The 15,000-nt window shown below is 39.9% G+C and overlaps 2 protein-coding genes and 1 long non-coding RNA gene across 3 annotated transcripts in view; 1 reads left to right on the plus strand and 2 right to left on the minus strand.

Annotated features, from left to right (window-relative positions):
• Positions 1–716: 716 nt before the first annotated feature.
• LOC138054019 (cuticle collagen 34-like) lies at positions 717–3,427 on the minus strand. Its single transcript, XM_068900541.1, has 5 exons — positions 3,314–3,427; positions 2,305–2,374; positions 1,665–1,952; positions 1,195–1,275; positions 717–992 (listed from the first exon to the last, which is right to left on the minus strand). Exons 2-5 carry the CDS (start codon positions 2,372–2,374, stop codon positions 871–873), a joined length of 561 nt encoding a protein of 186 aa, XP_068756642.1. The 5' UTR covers positions 3,314–3,427; the 3' UTR covers positions 717–870.
• Positions 3,428–4,428: 1,001 nt separating this feature from the next.
• The window catches only part of LOC138047199 (uncharacterized), an 18,789-nt gene continuing 8,217 nt past the window's right edge, over positions 4,429–15,000 (plus strand). The window contains exon 1 of the long non-coding RNA XR_011131796.1: positions 4,429–4,561. This is a non-coding gene — a long non-coding RNA (uncharacterized lncRNA). The remainder of the gene's footprint in view (positions 4,562–15,000) is intronic.
• Positions 10,138–13,521, minus strand: LOC138054026 (cuticle collagen 2C-like). The gene is made up of 4 exons (XM_068900548.1): positions 13,491–13,521; positions 13,301–13,384; positions 10,999–11,330; positions 10,138–10,708 (listed from the first exon to the last, which is right to left on the minus strand). The coding sequence occupies exons 2-4, from the start codon at positions 13,374–13,376 to the stop codon at positions 10,532–10,534; spliced, it is 585 nt and encodes a 194-aa protein (XP_068756649.1). The 5' UTR covers positions 13,377–13,384; positions 13,491–13,521; the 3' UTR covers positions 10,138–10,531.

A 15,000-nucleotide genomic window follows, 5' to 3' on the forward strand; every position in this document is an offset into this window, starting at 1 on the left:
AACAAGAATTAATTTCTCCTAAATTCAGACCACCTATTGAACACCAACCCAACGTGGTTTATAAAATACCCTGTGCCGATTGTGATTGGTGTTATGTAGGTGAAACTGGCCGCTGCTTTGAAACCCGCAAGAAAGAACACGTTAGGAATGTTAAAACATGTGCTAATGGGCCAAACATTGCGAAACATGCGTGGTCTTTCGGGCATCGCATTGATTTCAGTCATTCTCGAGTTATCGACAAATGCTCTTTTCGTATTAGAAAAACTCTAGAGTCCTGGCACACCTCTGCTACCAAGCATGCTGACAATAACTCTAATCAGTATAGCATTCTTTTTAAACAACAGCCACCTTTTTTCATACTTTTACTCTGTTTTAGCCGTGGAAGGCTGTAGATCGACAGCCGAAAGCTTATATTCCTTTTTAAAAAACTCTTTATCCAGAGAACGTCTTTTATTGTATTTTAATAAATCCAAAATATAGGGTGTTTTTGCTGGGCTTTCTCGTTGCCAAGGTAACTTATTACATCACAATAATAATCACATATTTTTTGGAAATAATCGGTGTTTCATATGGTACCATAACATTGATGTTACGTGATACAGTGTTGTAGCGTTATTCGATCTAAACCGAGAGTCTTCTAAGTGTTGAAACCTTTTCGAGCCTCCTTAAACGAAACAGTCAACAAGAAAAAACGACAACAAATAAACAAACACGAATTTTTTTTCTGGCAAATCATTTTATTAGTGAAAAAAAAGAAAACTCCATTCTTAAACTGCAATACACTAAAGCAACAGTAACACCGCTCACATGCGGCATGTGTTCAGGTTGTTAGCGACGGCGATATAGCCGCTGTCACGGTAATTCAGGCATTTAGCGACGGCAACACACCGGTGGGCAGGATCGGATGCATGTGTGAGAACAAACCATTGGACAAGGGGCTGGACCGCCGGGTGGAGCTGGCTGACCTGCAGGACCAGGGAGACCCGGGGGGCCTACGAACAGTAGCAGAGAAAGATTTTAGTTTCATTCGACGGAGATAAGCCTGCTATTTGTTTCACAGCTTACAATCCACCAGATTGACATCTGTTTACAAGCTGATCGTTTGATCCTGCGTGGTAAAATTCTGCTTAGGAAATTTGTAAATCGTCAGTGACGAATAAAGAATGAGACAAAATTGCACGATCATGTACTTACCGGGTGGTCCAGAATCTCCAGGCGGGCCTTGGTTTCCGGGGGGTCCAGGGGGTCCCATGGGACCATCACGTCCTGGTGGACCTATGGTTTGATAAACGTGAAGGAAAAAAATTGCTTCAATCAACTGCAAAATGACAATTATATGAGTATGTCTACTTTCCCCAATTTTTGTTTTTTCGCAAAAAAAGTTATTTACGAATTATCATTAAGGCTACGGAGATTGTTATTGCCCATGTTTTTTTTTAATGCGGAGTAGAGTCAGAGTGCCTGTATTTCTAAGCATATAGTTGATGCTAAAGTTTATCAGAGGGGCAAGAGAACATTTGATGATTCATATTAACAATGGAAAAACTTGCAAACCTTGACAGACCTAAGCATGCTAAGATTATCATTTTCATCGACAAATCGTTGAATAAAAAACCTTCACGCCAGCTTCATCTAGGAAACACACAAGATTACAATGAACGTACCAGATGGTGCTCCAGGAAGACCCGGAAGCCCCGGTGCTCCGGGAAGACCGATGGCACCGGATGGTCCTTTTGGTCCATCGGGTCCCGGAGGTCCTTGTGGTCCCATTGGCCCATCAATACCTGGGGGACCAGGAGGTGGAGGAGGTGGCGGTGGGGGTGGTGGTGGTGGTGGCGGGGGTGGAGGAGGTGGAGCTGGAGAACAACATGTTACTTGGCATGATGGAGCACAGTGGCCTGGGCAGCCTGGCGGACATGGATTCGGACTTCTTTTATAGTGCCGTAGTTGTTCTAGGTAAACAAGAAAGCGAGTTAATAATTATAACTTTGACATAGTCTGAATAGTCTCCACTTGAAAAGAAAGTGAACTTCACAACGTGGAATCTGGCATGATCTACAATTAATCTAAAAGCGCACGTTAGACGTGAGATCGAGCACTTTATAAATTGTTTAAAAGTTGAGTTTGGGAGATGACGATTTAATTTTAGAACAGGGAATTTTACGCCCGTTGGGTTGTTTTAAGATTAAAAATCTCGAACTCTACAACAAATAAACTAATTCAGGTCCTCTGGTAATTGTAGTTAATAAATGATAAAGCGATGACCTAACTCTAAAACCAAAAGACTCAAGCCAAGAAGCTTACCGAGTGACGACGCCGATGCGATCGATGAGATATAAATAAGAGAACCCAACACCAATAGTAAACCCTGCATCTAAAAGAAAAGACATATAGCAGCATATTAGGCTTGATTGCCTGACAAAATTTTCAAAATACGATCGGTATCCAATTTCATCAGTGGATCACAATCCATTGTCGAAGAAAGCCCTGAAAGAATCACATTTGAGAGCAACTAAATAACATTTATCATTTATACACTCGAAAAAGAGTTCTTTCTTATTTCATGCAATAACTTAACTGTTTACTGCAAATGAAATAGGCGAAAGGCAATCAACGCCTTCTAGAATTTAGGGACTAGTTTCAATTCAGATCTTGCTTAATTAGCAGATAACAAAACTAAAGGCATAAAGAACGAAGTTAACAAGCAACTTTTCCATGGTTTTAACGAAAATTAGCTACTTTTCAGAAATCGTTAGTTTTGGAATTCACCGTAATTCATGCATTATTTAACACGACAATCTCAAACAAGAGAAGGGAAACTGCTTTGGCAAAGATTCTTGCAATTTCACTTATAGTCTACTGATAAATTCACTATTTCTTAAATTAAATCACAAATAACGATAAGGTTTGGCCGTCAATCCACCGATTAGTGGCAATCCAAGAATTTTTTACATCACCCGTGTTGTTCCTTGATGTAAAACGTCTTGAACAACAAAATTAAAATAAAACTAACAGGCGCAATGATAATACTAAGTATAATCTACAATGAATGTTGAGGTTTTGAAAACAATTCGTTGTTTTTATTAACTAGGACTGTGAACATATTTTGGAAATAAAATGTTTACTTATTGGTAGATCAAGATCAATGATCGTAAAATCAAAATATTTTGATTTTGTTTAACCAGAATTTACAAATAGAATCATTGGGGATCAAGGCATTAAGTCATTGTGAACGAATCGCCAAAGGATTCTATAAAGCAACAAGATTCTTGAATGGGGGAACTCCAAAAGAGGGGAAGTCTTAAAACCTTACCTTAGCAAAGATGTCTGCGACTAGTGTTTCGCGTCTTTCAACGTCAGGTCCTTAAACATCCAAAAACGTTGCATTATTTATAACTTCACTTTTGGTTCCTCAGGTCGTTTAACGCTTCAGAAGCTTTAGACTAGCTGGTAGAGCGTAGAAACTGATCAAGCATTCCAGAGCAACACTGCAATGACGAGAGAGTCTTGATGGAATACTTAAGATGTGATAAGCGAAATTGTGAAGAAGAGATCCGTTTACTTTTCTTCACATTAAGTGTGTTGGTGGCGACCTCCCCTCGTTCATTGCGGCTATCGATGTTTTGGAAGGTGTGACAGATATGACGTCATTTTGAAAGAAGATACGAGGAATTCATTGATAGATCAACAGGTTGTATAGTCAAAATATTTACCGCAAACAGGTGGAATGAGCAATTGGTTACCATGTTTTAACTTCGTAGTTCACAGAAAAAACCAGATGAAATTACAACTGAGTCGAACAATTGCTGGAACCATTAAAAACACTAGAGAAAATCTATGAATTACAAAAAATCATTAAACGCAAAATCTAACCTATCGAACGAGCCTCAAACCAACCTTGAGCTCTTTCTGTAGAAGGTGAACCGGTACCTGTTCACGGCCTAAAGCTCAGTCCTATCTAGTTTCTACAAGAAGAAACTTATATTTGTTTAAATTCATTTTATTGAAGTTACTTTCTTTGATCATGAACAGCTCATTGCGGTTGTCGAGATCGAGTACCTCTAATAAAAGGAAACTGTTTAGCTCTGATAATAAGTCGGAAAAGAATAAGTGCATGTGAATAAAGATTTCTATATCAATTCTTTTTGCACGGCAGCAATTTGGAATATCTCTGAGGTTTTTGACCTTTGCCAAGTTTATTCGATATGTAACCATTTCTTGGCAATAAGTTAATCAGTTGGGTTTATTATCCGAAGGTTAAAGAACTAGCAATAAAAAGAATAATAAAAACCAGCTGGAAAAAAAGTGCCACCCGGAAGACGACAATTACGTTTCAGATTGTGTCTTCATTCATGGGATTTGGTTGGTTAAAAGAGCTTATCGCTTCAATTCATTAGAATCAAGCTAGTTAATTTTAAAAAGCCCTCAACGCCTTGTTGGATACAAGCTGACCGAACGCAATAAGGGAAAGCATGTTCTCGTTCTTGATCATGAAACTTCAGTTCTTGGAAATCAATGATTGAGCTTTGTTCAAAGGAATGACAGTAATCTTTCAAAAAAGGTGAGAGTTATCAGTAATATTTGTGTATTTTTTTGTTTGTTTTGCCGGTTCATTAGTAAAAATAAAATATTAGACCCCCAGTTTCAATGGCTTCAAAAGAATAAGAGATGGACGACAAACTGTTTTAACGAGTGGGTAATATTCCTATAAGTTGAAAGCAAATTACAAATCAGAATCAGAAACGACCGCGCGTTACACCTTTGGTCAGTGATTTAATGAAGCAGATTTCTGCCAAGTGAATTTCTTTATCACAAAGCCCTTGACGAGCAGCTTTCAAGCAAATGTGGAAAAAAAAAAACGGTAAGGTCAAACCTTAACAAAGCAATTACATGTTTATCGATTTTATGGTTTGTTATTCTATGGTTTATTAACCTTGTGACCAAATAGTTAGTCAGTATGTTCACGATGGGCGTTATGGACGCATGGTATGGGGTTGATTTAGTTTTTCCACGCTAAAGTACCAGTGAAAATGAGAAGTGGCATGATTGATCATAGACATTTTCGTTAAACTAGTCGAGCGACCGTCATTGACTGCCATACCGGCATTGCTCAGTAAGACCGGCCAAGGAATTTTATCATAAAAAAAAAAAAACTTTTATTGCAAATTATACCGTTTGCAAATCTTCTGTTAGAATTAATTGTCACATGTATATGTGTAACGCGCAGATTGTGAACGATTGGTTACTGGTTTTAATTGAAACAAGACGCCTGGAGGCGTTTACGCAGGATGGGTCGATGTAAGGATGAAAACCTTCTTGTAGCAATAATCACAGTCCGTTTACACAAGCAAACAATCTTTCGTCAGGAAGGCTCCTGCTTGCATTAAAGTGACAACGACGGATACCTAGAATTTGAACAGTGGAGTGGCAACTACGCACAGAAGGAATTTCTCACATGAAGTAAATTAAGAAATTGATGTGTCCCTGTGAGAATATGTAACTTCACTGCAGGAAAGGGCCATTTTTAGTCTTTGGTTTTGTAAATTTTAGTTTAGCCAATGCAATGAATAATGCATATGTCAACGAACCCGAGGGATTAGCAGGGAATAGTTTGGGTATTTTACAAAATCTGGCCCGAGAAGGTAGGGCATTGTACAGAGTTTGGCAAATTTAGCTGTTCTATAGTGTGGGGTTTAGGTGAGGATTTTTCCAGAATCTGTTGATTGCACAGGCACAAGATAACAACTTCCACCCAACTATAAAGTTTAAAGCTGAATTTTCAGAGAAGGAAATCATTTTCCTAGACAAAACAGTACTACAGGGAGAATTATTCGAAAACGAATCTCTTTTCGATGTCATAACATATCACAAGCCGATCGCCACTAAAACCTTCCAATGCAGGCATTTTACCTCGTCACCCGCCCAGTGCCAAGAAGGGTTTTGTTAAAGAAGAGGCTATGAAGCTCCTCCGAACAAACTCTTCGAAAACAACATTTGAGGAGGGCACTCTCTCGATTCAAAGCCGACCTTAAAGAGCGCAGCTATCCTACGCATCCTATCGAGAGAACGCCATGCTACACACGGTCATTTTTTTCTGGAAAACAGTTGACAATTAACAAAAACCTAACACCAGCGATAACGTTCTACCACTTTTCACACAATACAAACCCGCGGTGTCAAATCTTCAAGCAATACTGACGTGCAACTGATGTTTTTCGTTGACTCATGCATAACATTCAGGTCTCACGAGAGCAACAGAAACCTCCTATTAAGAACATTTTAGAAATCTCGCAAAATTCATTGCCAGTCACTGAAAATGAAAATGTTCTATTTCACAGGCACAGTTTTGAAGAATAATATATATTTCGTAACACTTACTGTAATTGCTTATGTGGAGGTCACAAAAATTGAACCATGGGAACCCAAGGGAAACTCCCGTTGGACCACCGAAGTTAATCCCTGTTGGACGGGGTTAGTATTTGGATGGGAGAATCGTGCAGCTCGGCGTCCACTGATATCCCGTACTGCTGATGTTGCATAAATAAATATAGTACAATACTTTTAATACTGAACACTGTACTAGAAAGCGGTACAAAAGGATTCTCCCCAAAACGTACAACTCCTTTCAAATGCTTCGTAGATGACAAAACGGGATTCGAACGCATGCGCACCTCACTAATCCTTTATTATTGCAAGTTTATATCCTGATTATGTAGTGTCAGTATGGATATAGAGCGGTTTTCAATTGAGTGTCGAAAGTAATTAGATAATTACTTTGGTTTATAATTACTTCACTCAGTGATTGGTTCAAAGTTCTCGCGCCATTTTTTCAACCAATCAGAAGTGAAACCAAAACCAATCGTGGCTCGCGCGTGCACATTTTCCCGCTCTTTGTGTCGGCTACGTGTAATTACTTCGAGTTTTGATTGGTTTGCTGGATTGTCTCCGTCCTTTTTGATTGGCCAAAGTAATTACTTTGGTTTTGGTTTTACGACACTCAATTGAAAATCGCTCTAATTACAAGCAATAAACATAACACTAACAAAAGCAATGATCGATAAAAAAGTATTGATCCTAGGTAATGAACGGTAATATCTTCGATAGAGTGCCACGCTTAATTTTTTTAATTATCTGAGTGACTTATCGTGCAGTGTGAAAGTTGCTTAAAATTTCTTGTTAAGACAAACTGTTTGCTAACCAGTTGAACTCTTCATTTGATAACTTGCAACTGTATTAAGCAAGCTCCTGAACTCGTCGGTACCATTGATGAACTCGATCGATGGCAGGAAAGGTTCCCAGTTGGAAGCACATACCTCTGCAAGTAGTCACGGTTCAATAAAACCAAAAAACAGGGCTAATAAGTCCAAGAATTTAATCTCCGTTCACCATTTGATAAGTGAACAAACTGGTTCGACTGGAGAACTTCATGAACATTGCGAGATGCATATGCATATGATTCCAAGTTGGACTGGAGCCAATGAAATCGCACAAAAGAAAAACACGGCGATTGTGCACGTACACGTACACGTACACGTACAGTACATCAGTGTCTACTCATGATCTCACACGTGATTCCAAGTTGGACTGGTGTGTAAAATCACACGTAGTGTTTATCCACCTTGATCGACCCCTAATCTTGCATATGATTCCAAGTTGGACCGGAGCCAATGAAATCGCACAATAGAAAAACACGGCGATTTGTGACTACGATAAAAAAAAAACGGAATTCCCCAAATTTTAACACGCGCTGCCTTTAGCATCCCTAGTTATAAAACGCTTAAGGTCATGTTACACAGAAACATTGAATCTGATAGGCTAATCGCACGCGCTCCAGCGATCCGGATTTTCCCATCCGGACCCCGAGTACGGACCACTCCCAAATTTTCAACTTTAACATCTTTTAAAGCTTTTGGTAACAGCGTAAAAGTGGCGAAAACGACTAAAAATGTAAATGTGAATATGTGTTTTGCCTCAAGTTGAAGCGTGTTACTCAACTTTATTCCAATCCGGAGTACAGCAATCCCGTAGAATAAAATAACTTTATTCCAATCCGGAGTACAGCAATCCCGTAGAATAAAATAACTTTATTCCAATCCGGAGTACAGCAATCCCGTAGAACAAAATAAACACGGTATTTGCCGGCCTACGCTGTTACAAAAAGCTTGAAAAGTTACTAAAGCTGGAAATTTGGGAACGGTCCTACTCGGGGTCCGAATGGGAAAATCTGAACCGCTGGAGCGCGCGATTAGCCAATCGGATTCAAGGATTTAGGATTCCGGACCAGTGAGAAGCTGGAGAAAAAAAAGTATGTTATTTGCCGGCCGGGAGGTCCGTATTGGGAAAAACTGTGCCAGAGGTCCCGAGTATGGCTCTTGGCCACAGGCTGAGGGCCATACTCGAAACTGACAATTGTGGGTGACAAAATTGTAATTTACAGCTGCGTGAACTGAAACGGGATGACACCGGCCAACAAATTTCAGACTATATTCACTTGTAGGAGGGCACACGAATATAAAACAATCTTCCATGTTTCTGAGTACATTTGTGAACCTCCTGATTCGCTGAATATTTGCAATTAAGTTCGCAAGAATGCTCTGCAGAACCGCTCCGGCGCTAAGCACATTTTCGTATCGAAACTCCCACCGTATGACTCTACAACTGAGCATGAAACAAGAGAAAAAATCTGCTCAAAGTACTACTAGAAGAACTTGCCGCGGAATAGAACACACTTTCGTGAGACGTTAAAAATGGCTACGCCTGCAAATGTAGCCACGCGTTTCGCCCGTAACGCCATCTATAAAATGTATTTTCATTGGCTCTTTTTTTTTATCAAAAAAAAAACAACTGATTTTGGCCTTCCTATAGGTTCAAATAAAATCTACATTACAAACTAAAGATCGGTCGTGAAATTCTCTGCAACAATCTTGCACGCAATTAGGTTCTGCCGCCGCGCCAGCCTCGCGACTATGCTTGGTTGGCTCGTTGCTAATTACAAACTTAGTTGGCATAAAAAACTTTCGACTAAGAAACACAAAGAGAGGCGAATAGCTAGACAAGACAAACTAGATAAAAAAGCCACTTTTACGACGGTATCTCTTCAAATTCCAGAAATTATTCTAAATAAAGTGCTTCCTCCATTAGAAGAAAAGTGCGTGCAAGTACAGCTTACGTATAAACGGCCCTTGGGTTCTATAGCCCTCTCGCGAGCTTCCAGCTGACCATTTTGCCTGACAAAACTTGAATGAAATTCGTATATAGCCTCTTCATATGAAAAACAATGATATGCTTTATACCACATACCCAATTTTAAGACGCGAATTTCTGGCGATTCGATCTGTTGTATGCACTTTGTCGGCACATTTTCACGAGGATGAAATTACCCATGGCCACAGTGCTGATTTCGAAAAAACTGTAGGTCTTCAGTCTGAAAGATATCATTAAGGAAAGTGGAAAACACCGATAAGCTGCATGTTGTAAAACCCATTCGCGAATTCAGGCGACGTTGGTTCACGGATACAACCATGCCCACTCGGCTACAAACTGGATTTGCCATTACTGATCGCAAATTCAACTCCATCACGCTCTCTTAATGCTATGTGCAATTGTTTTTAAAATTTCTATGCATACAGGGCCAACTGAATATAGTACGCGCGCTATGACTGGCCAATTTAGCGGGCCGTATTCTACAGTATGTATGGCCTGCAAAAATTCCAAAATTTGATGCAAGGTTTTCCGCTAAGTTTTTCCATGCTTTTTTATGTGAAACAAACTTGTGAAAAAAAAACCTGCGAATCTTGCAAGCCACTATTTCAAAAAGCCAATTGTAAGATTTATGCTCGGAAATTTCGAAATTTCAGAGAAGATTTATTCGTTTTCGTACTTTGACGCATGCCAATCATTCGTGGCAGTAGAACATTCCGCTGACTTACCTTAGTGCCTCTTTCCGAGCCCCTCGTTTCTTTACTTTGATTTCGCACTTTGGCCAAAATCAACGGGAAAAAAAACAGCAACAAAAAACAAGGTCCATAACCGTCCAATACGGACAGAGGAAGCGAGGTTATACTAAGAAGTATATAGTTAATGTTATTTACTTTTGAGAAAGGACGAGAAAACTCAAACTAAGAGTACACACACGTATACTAAGAGAAAAATTTATTAAATATTTCAAGCAATTCATTCATTCAATGCGTCTACGAGGTCACATCTAGCGCAGAGACTCTCCTTTTAAAAGACAACTGCGATGCGATGATGTACAATCTGAGGCAACACTCCACTGAAAGCTGTCAACTTTGTTCGATTTTATTTCAAAAGAGAACAACAAAAACTAAGCGAGATGAGAATTCTGACTAGTGAATATACAGTAAAATAATCTTTCAAAGCAAAAGTGATTTGCGCAAGTATGCTACTCTAACGGAGAATATAAGAGAGGTAGGACTAAGTCCATCGCTCAGCGGTGTGACGTAAATTTATCTGACTCATCGGATAAGAAGTATAAAAAAAGCTGTTGTTGTAGTTGTTGTTGTTTTCGTTTTTACTGCGAGAGGTGGGATCTCTTCTTTCTTCCGTGACAACATGTCGGTGCGCAGGCCTTGATGCAAGTGTGGACACAGACTGGTGGGCATGGTGGCAATCCACCGGGTGGTGCTGGGGGACCGGGCAGTCCAGGAGGTCCTGGGGGTCCCATGGGTCCGAGATCACCAGGAGGTCCCTGGAAAATAAGTAAGAAATGTCGTCAGGAAATGAAAGGAAATCTTAAATCACGGTAGCGCACGGAAGGAAAATGGCGAACTCCGAAACGCAAATAAAAGCAGCAAAAACAGAGAAAAAGAAAGGATACAAAAGAGAACAAAAGTGCATGTTGCTGGATAACTATGATATGTTTTGTGCAAAGACGAGCAGTAACCCAAATATCAGGAAATGTAGGAGATCATTCTGGTCAAGGCGTAATCCATGCCAAAACAGCTACAAGACCACTAATGAAATAAATGAAAGACTTACTTGGTGTCCAGAGGGGCCTGGTGGTCCCATTGGGCCGTCACGTCCTGAGGGTCCAGCAGGAGCCCCAGGAAGTCCAGGAAGACCGGGTGGGCCAGGAAGTCCGGGAGGTCCTGGGGGCCCTTTAGGACCGTCGGGGCCAGATGGGCCTGCCATACCCATTGGACCATCGGGGCCAGGGGGACCGGGTGGGGGAGGTGGTGGTGGGGGTGGTGGTGGTGGGAGTGGTGGAAGTGGAGGTGGAGGAGGAGGTGCACAACAAACCGCTGTACATGCCGGGGCACAAGATCCAGGACATCCAGGCGGACATGGGTTCGGGCTTCTTTTGAATATACCTATGAACGAAAAAAAGGAAAAAAAAAAAAAAGCATAACTCCTCAAATGACATGATAAACAAGAATCACAGGGAAAACCCCAGTAAGCAATTCAAGCGAGTTCAAGAAAGTAATCCATTTAACGAAAATCCAAATACAGGAGATAACATAACAGTAACTCCTCAAAAAGATCTTTAACCATCAAAGATGTTTGCCACGGACACTGAAGTTCTGCCTTCGATTTTTACCAAGGAAAAAAAGCGCAGAGAGCAGGACGCGAAAACGTCCTTATTATGCGTGAAGCACCTTGACAAAATATCGAGCTTTTGATTTATGTTGCTGACGTTATAACAGGGATACGATACAGGCTTTCCTTTCTCGGGACAACCGCAAATACCTTCTGCGAAATTGACAAATCCCGATTCCCTATCAACTCTTCTTCTGCACCTCTGTTGTCTTTGTCAGCGTTTATAAGCTCTTAAATCTCCCGAGCCGGTCTTAAACAGTGATCAACGTATGATGACTGCCGACAGAGACATCATTTCCCTTCATTAAATTAATGTCAAAACTGTCAAAAAAAAAAACAAAAGACTTTTTTTTTTTCAAACTGACTTTTACAGCTTCCTTCAGGATTCCTGTGAACGGATTGAGTGAATATTACACTACAACATTTTAATTCGAGCTTAAAAAGTCAGCCAGATTTGTTAATGCAGATCACTGGATGAAAATGCTAAGAAAAAGGTTCCTCCGTGGGGAGCTGATCTCAGCCAGAAAGAAAATATCCAAAGTCACCAGCGAGGAAGTATTCGATCTTAAGATATACCATCGAATCTCGCTGGTACCTTTCAGGTTTCAGTCTTTTGGGTTTTTAACCAACGATCTTGCTTACAAACATAAAAGGGAACAACACGCTTATTAAAATGGAAACCGTTAAGTCTTGTTTGACTAGACAAACGGCAGAATGTTGCAGCAAAGATCCCAAATGTGCGACTACTTTTCGTTAATTCAGTCACTCGCTCTTAAATGAACGGTGCTGATTTTCTTATTGGATAAAGTACACGCATGAAAAAATGTGAATTAGTTAAGAAGTGTTCAAAATTTTCGAATCCTTGTTAGACATTTGGGTGTTGATTATTCGAAGCAAAGTTTAGCCTCCAGAAAAAGAGGAAATGAAACGCCACCAGTATAAATGATGGTATGAATAGTTAATAACATGAAACAGGTCTGTTTCAAAACAGCCAGGAAACTTGATCCTAAATAAACTTGTCAATTCGGTAACAAAGATCAGTCTCGAGAGAGAAAAACTCTCAAGTCGTAAAATCGCGTTTCCTAGGCTGAACTCTAAAGCTAAAGCTCTTGTGTAATGCGTGTAGTTCTTGAAAAAGCAGAGGAAAATGATCGGATTTCCTTGCCAACAAAACATATCTAGAAGACCGTTAGAAATAAAATTTTCCTTAACACTTCTAACGCAATATTAATGTCACTTGAGATTTTTATCCCGGTAAAAAATTGTCCCCGACATAAGTTCTTCCTAACTTGAATGTCGAGCGGAATTTCTTTTTTCCCTTGGCCGGAATTTCTTGATTTGAATTTCACAACAGCTTTGGAGTGCAGGGTGATATTAAAATGCTAGTAAAAGTTTTACTTTAAATACTATCTCAATTTAAATAGGATAATAGTATCTCAAGAAATTTGGCCAATATTGTATATGCTTCTTTTCACAGGATAAAAACTGCGATTCGACCACTTCATTTTTTCTCTCGTGATTTATGATAAAAACCTTAAATGTCCTCACCCACCCTAGAGCTTTTTCCCATAGCTCTGTTACAGTAGTTTCAGGGTATTAAAATTATTTGTGGCTAATAAACTGGCCACTCGACAGCCCACATTTTTCACTTTCCATGAAGGTAATAAAACCCACATTAGGAAACTGAGGCGTAGTCTGATATCGCATTTATTTACCCTAAGCTATAGGAAAATTATCTACTTACTTCCTCGTTGTGTCGATTTGGCAGTCACTGAGATGACCACGAATAACAGGGAACAGAAGACCAGCCTATAATCCATGGCTAAGCCTGAAAGAAATTACGAAGTAAATGAGTTTCGAGGTTTGACCCGACGTTCGAGTCAGAAAGCCCAGAAGGTTGTAGACGCGTCAATAAAATTGAAGTTCTCTCTCACCTTACTAGTACCGAGATGTTCCACTATATGCGGCCTCTATTGTCCACCCAGAAGTTTTATGAGAGCTTGCAGGTAAATAATTCACGATATCTCCTTTGTTCACTTGCGGGGATCGTGGCACTCATTGTGTTCACGCTTGGGTTCATAGGAATTGTTGACTACGAAGATCCCACCGGTGAATAACAGCGTTATTAACCAATGTCAAAATCAATGTTATGTAAACTTTCAAACAAATATATGGCTGGTGACAAATTGTTAGAAGAAAGGACACTTATCTCAACTTACTTGTGTGAGCTTTGAATGCTGCTGTTAAGATTCAAGTACACTCCTCCTTCATGGGTTTTAAAATAACCACTGAACACAACAGTGTGACAAGTGAATTATTGACCTTTTTACGGGGCCGTAGGTCGGTACATTTCGATTATATCTTGCACGAATTTTATTTTGTTTCAAACTTGCTGGTGCTGTTGGGAGGTACGCGGGAACTTGTTTTAAAATGACGAAATCCACGAAAGATGATAAACACCGCGGGTATTTCAGTGTTAAGTGAACCGTGGTGCTGGATTCAATTGGTTCTCGGTTTATTGCTTTGAAATCAGTTTGACCAACGAAATAAACGTAAATAATCCGAAAAAAAACTATACAAATCATTATCGGCGATCATATTTACTCATAGTTTAATAAGTAATTCTCTTCTTACAAGATCTTATTATCCGACTCGAAGGTAGTATTGTGTAACCGCAAATCCAATTTTCTTGCGGGAGTACACAACACGCCTCAAATTGCTGTAATTTTGGAGAAAAGTAAGACTAAACGATGGATTTAAAGCAGCAAACAAAATTCGAATTAAGTGTGGAGAAAATGAAAACAAGTAAAATTTACGAGTGACTGGACTGACTCTTTCCGGTTTGGTTCTCGGGAATTAAGGTCTCTAGAAAATCTCACTTAACGGTTAGCCCACTCCCAAGAAATAAAACCAGGTGGCCACAGCAAACCACTCATATGAGACTTGAGGCTTTGTTTATCTTTGACTTTTAAAACGGAAGTAAAGTCTGAGATAGTCACGCACATTATGTGAAGATGAATCGAGCATCGACGATTATCAGTCAAAATTGCATTAAGCGTTGGAGTGTGGGAGAAAGTTGGTCTGTGAAAAAAACAAACAAAAAAAAAAACAAACAAACTGCAAGTCATATTTAGTGACCGGAAGGAATTACAAAACAATCCCGGTTGCACCGCACCGTGTTTCAGTTCAACTGTTCCTAGTGAAGCGTTGAAAATCCAAAGCAATGAAGTAGTCACGGTGGCCGAACCAACAAGGTATTTTGAATGATTAAGTTTCTAGGAGACATATAGAGAATGTTAGCATCGACAACGAATGCGACTTCCAGTACGAGTTCTGGAATTTTGATTACTGCGCATCCGTACTGCGCAGCCCAGCGTGCTCAACTCGTCCCGGCCAGGTGGTCTGCGACGACTTTGAATCGAAAAGTCGTGGCGGTAAAAGTCA

This window comes from Montipora capricornis, chromosome 1 (assembly GCF_036669925.1).
Source record: "Montipora capricornis isolate CH-2021 chromosome 1, ASM3666992v2, whole genome shotgun sequence".
NCBI lineage: Eukaryota > Metazoa > Cnidaria > Anthozoa > Scleractinia > Acroporidae > Montipora > Montipora capricornis.

Bases quoted from the DNA above. Each gene is read 5' to 3' on its own strand.
- LOC138054019 (XM_068900541.1), bottom strand. From the start codon at position 2,374: ATGCAGGGTTTACTATTGGTGTTGGGTTCTCTTATTTATATCTCATCG. The intron at 1,953-2,304 runs GTAAGCTTCTTG...TTGTTTACCTAG, and splicing joins CGCATCGGCGTCGTCACTCG to AACAACTACGGCACTATAAA. The intron at 993-1,194 runs GTAAGTACATGA...TACTGTTCGTAG, and splicing joins TGGAGATTCTGGACCACCCG to GCCCCCCGGGTCTCCCTGGT.
- LOC138054026 (XM_068900548.1), bottom strand. From the start codon at position 13,376: ATGGATTATAGGCTGGTCTTCTGTTCCCTGTTATTCGTGGTCATCTCA. The intron at 11,331-13,300 runs GTAAGTAGATAA...TTTCGTTCATAG, and splicing joins CAAATCGACACAACGAGGAA to GTATATTCAAAAGAAGCCCG. The intron at 10,709-10,998 runs GTAAGTCTTTCA...CTTATTTTCCAG, and splicing joins CAGGCCCCTCTGGACACCAA to GGACCTCCTGGTGATCTCGG.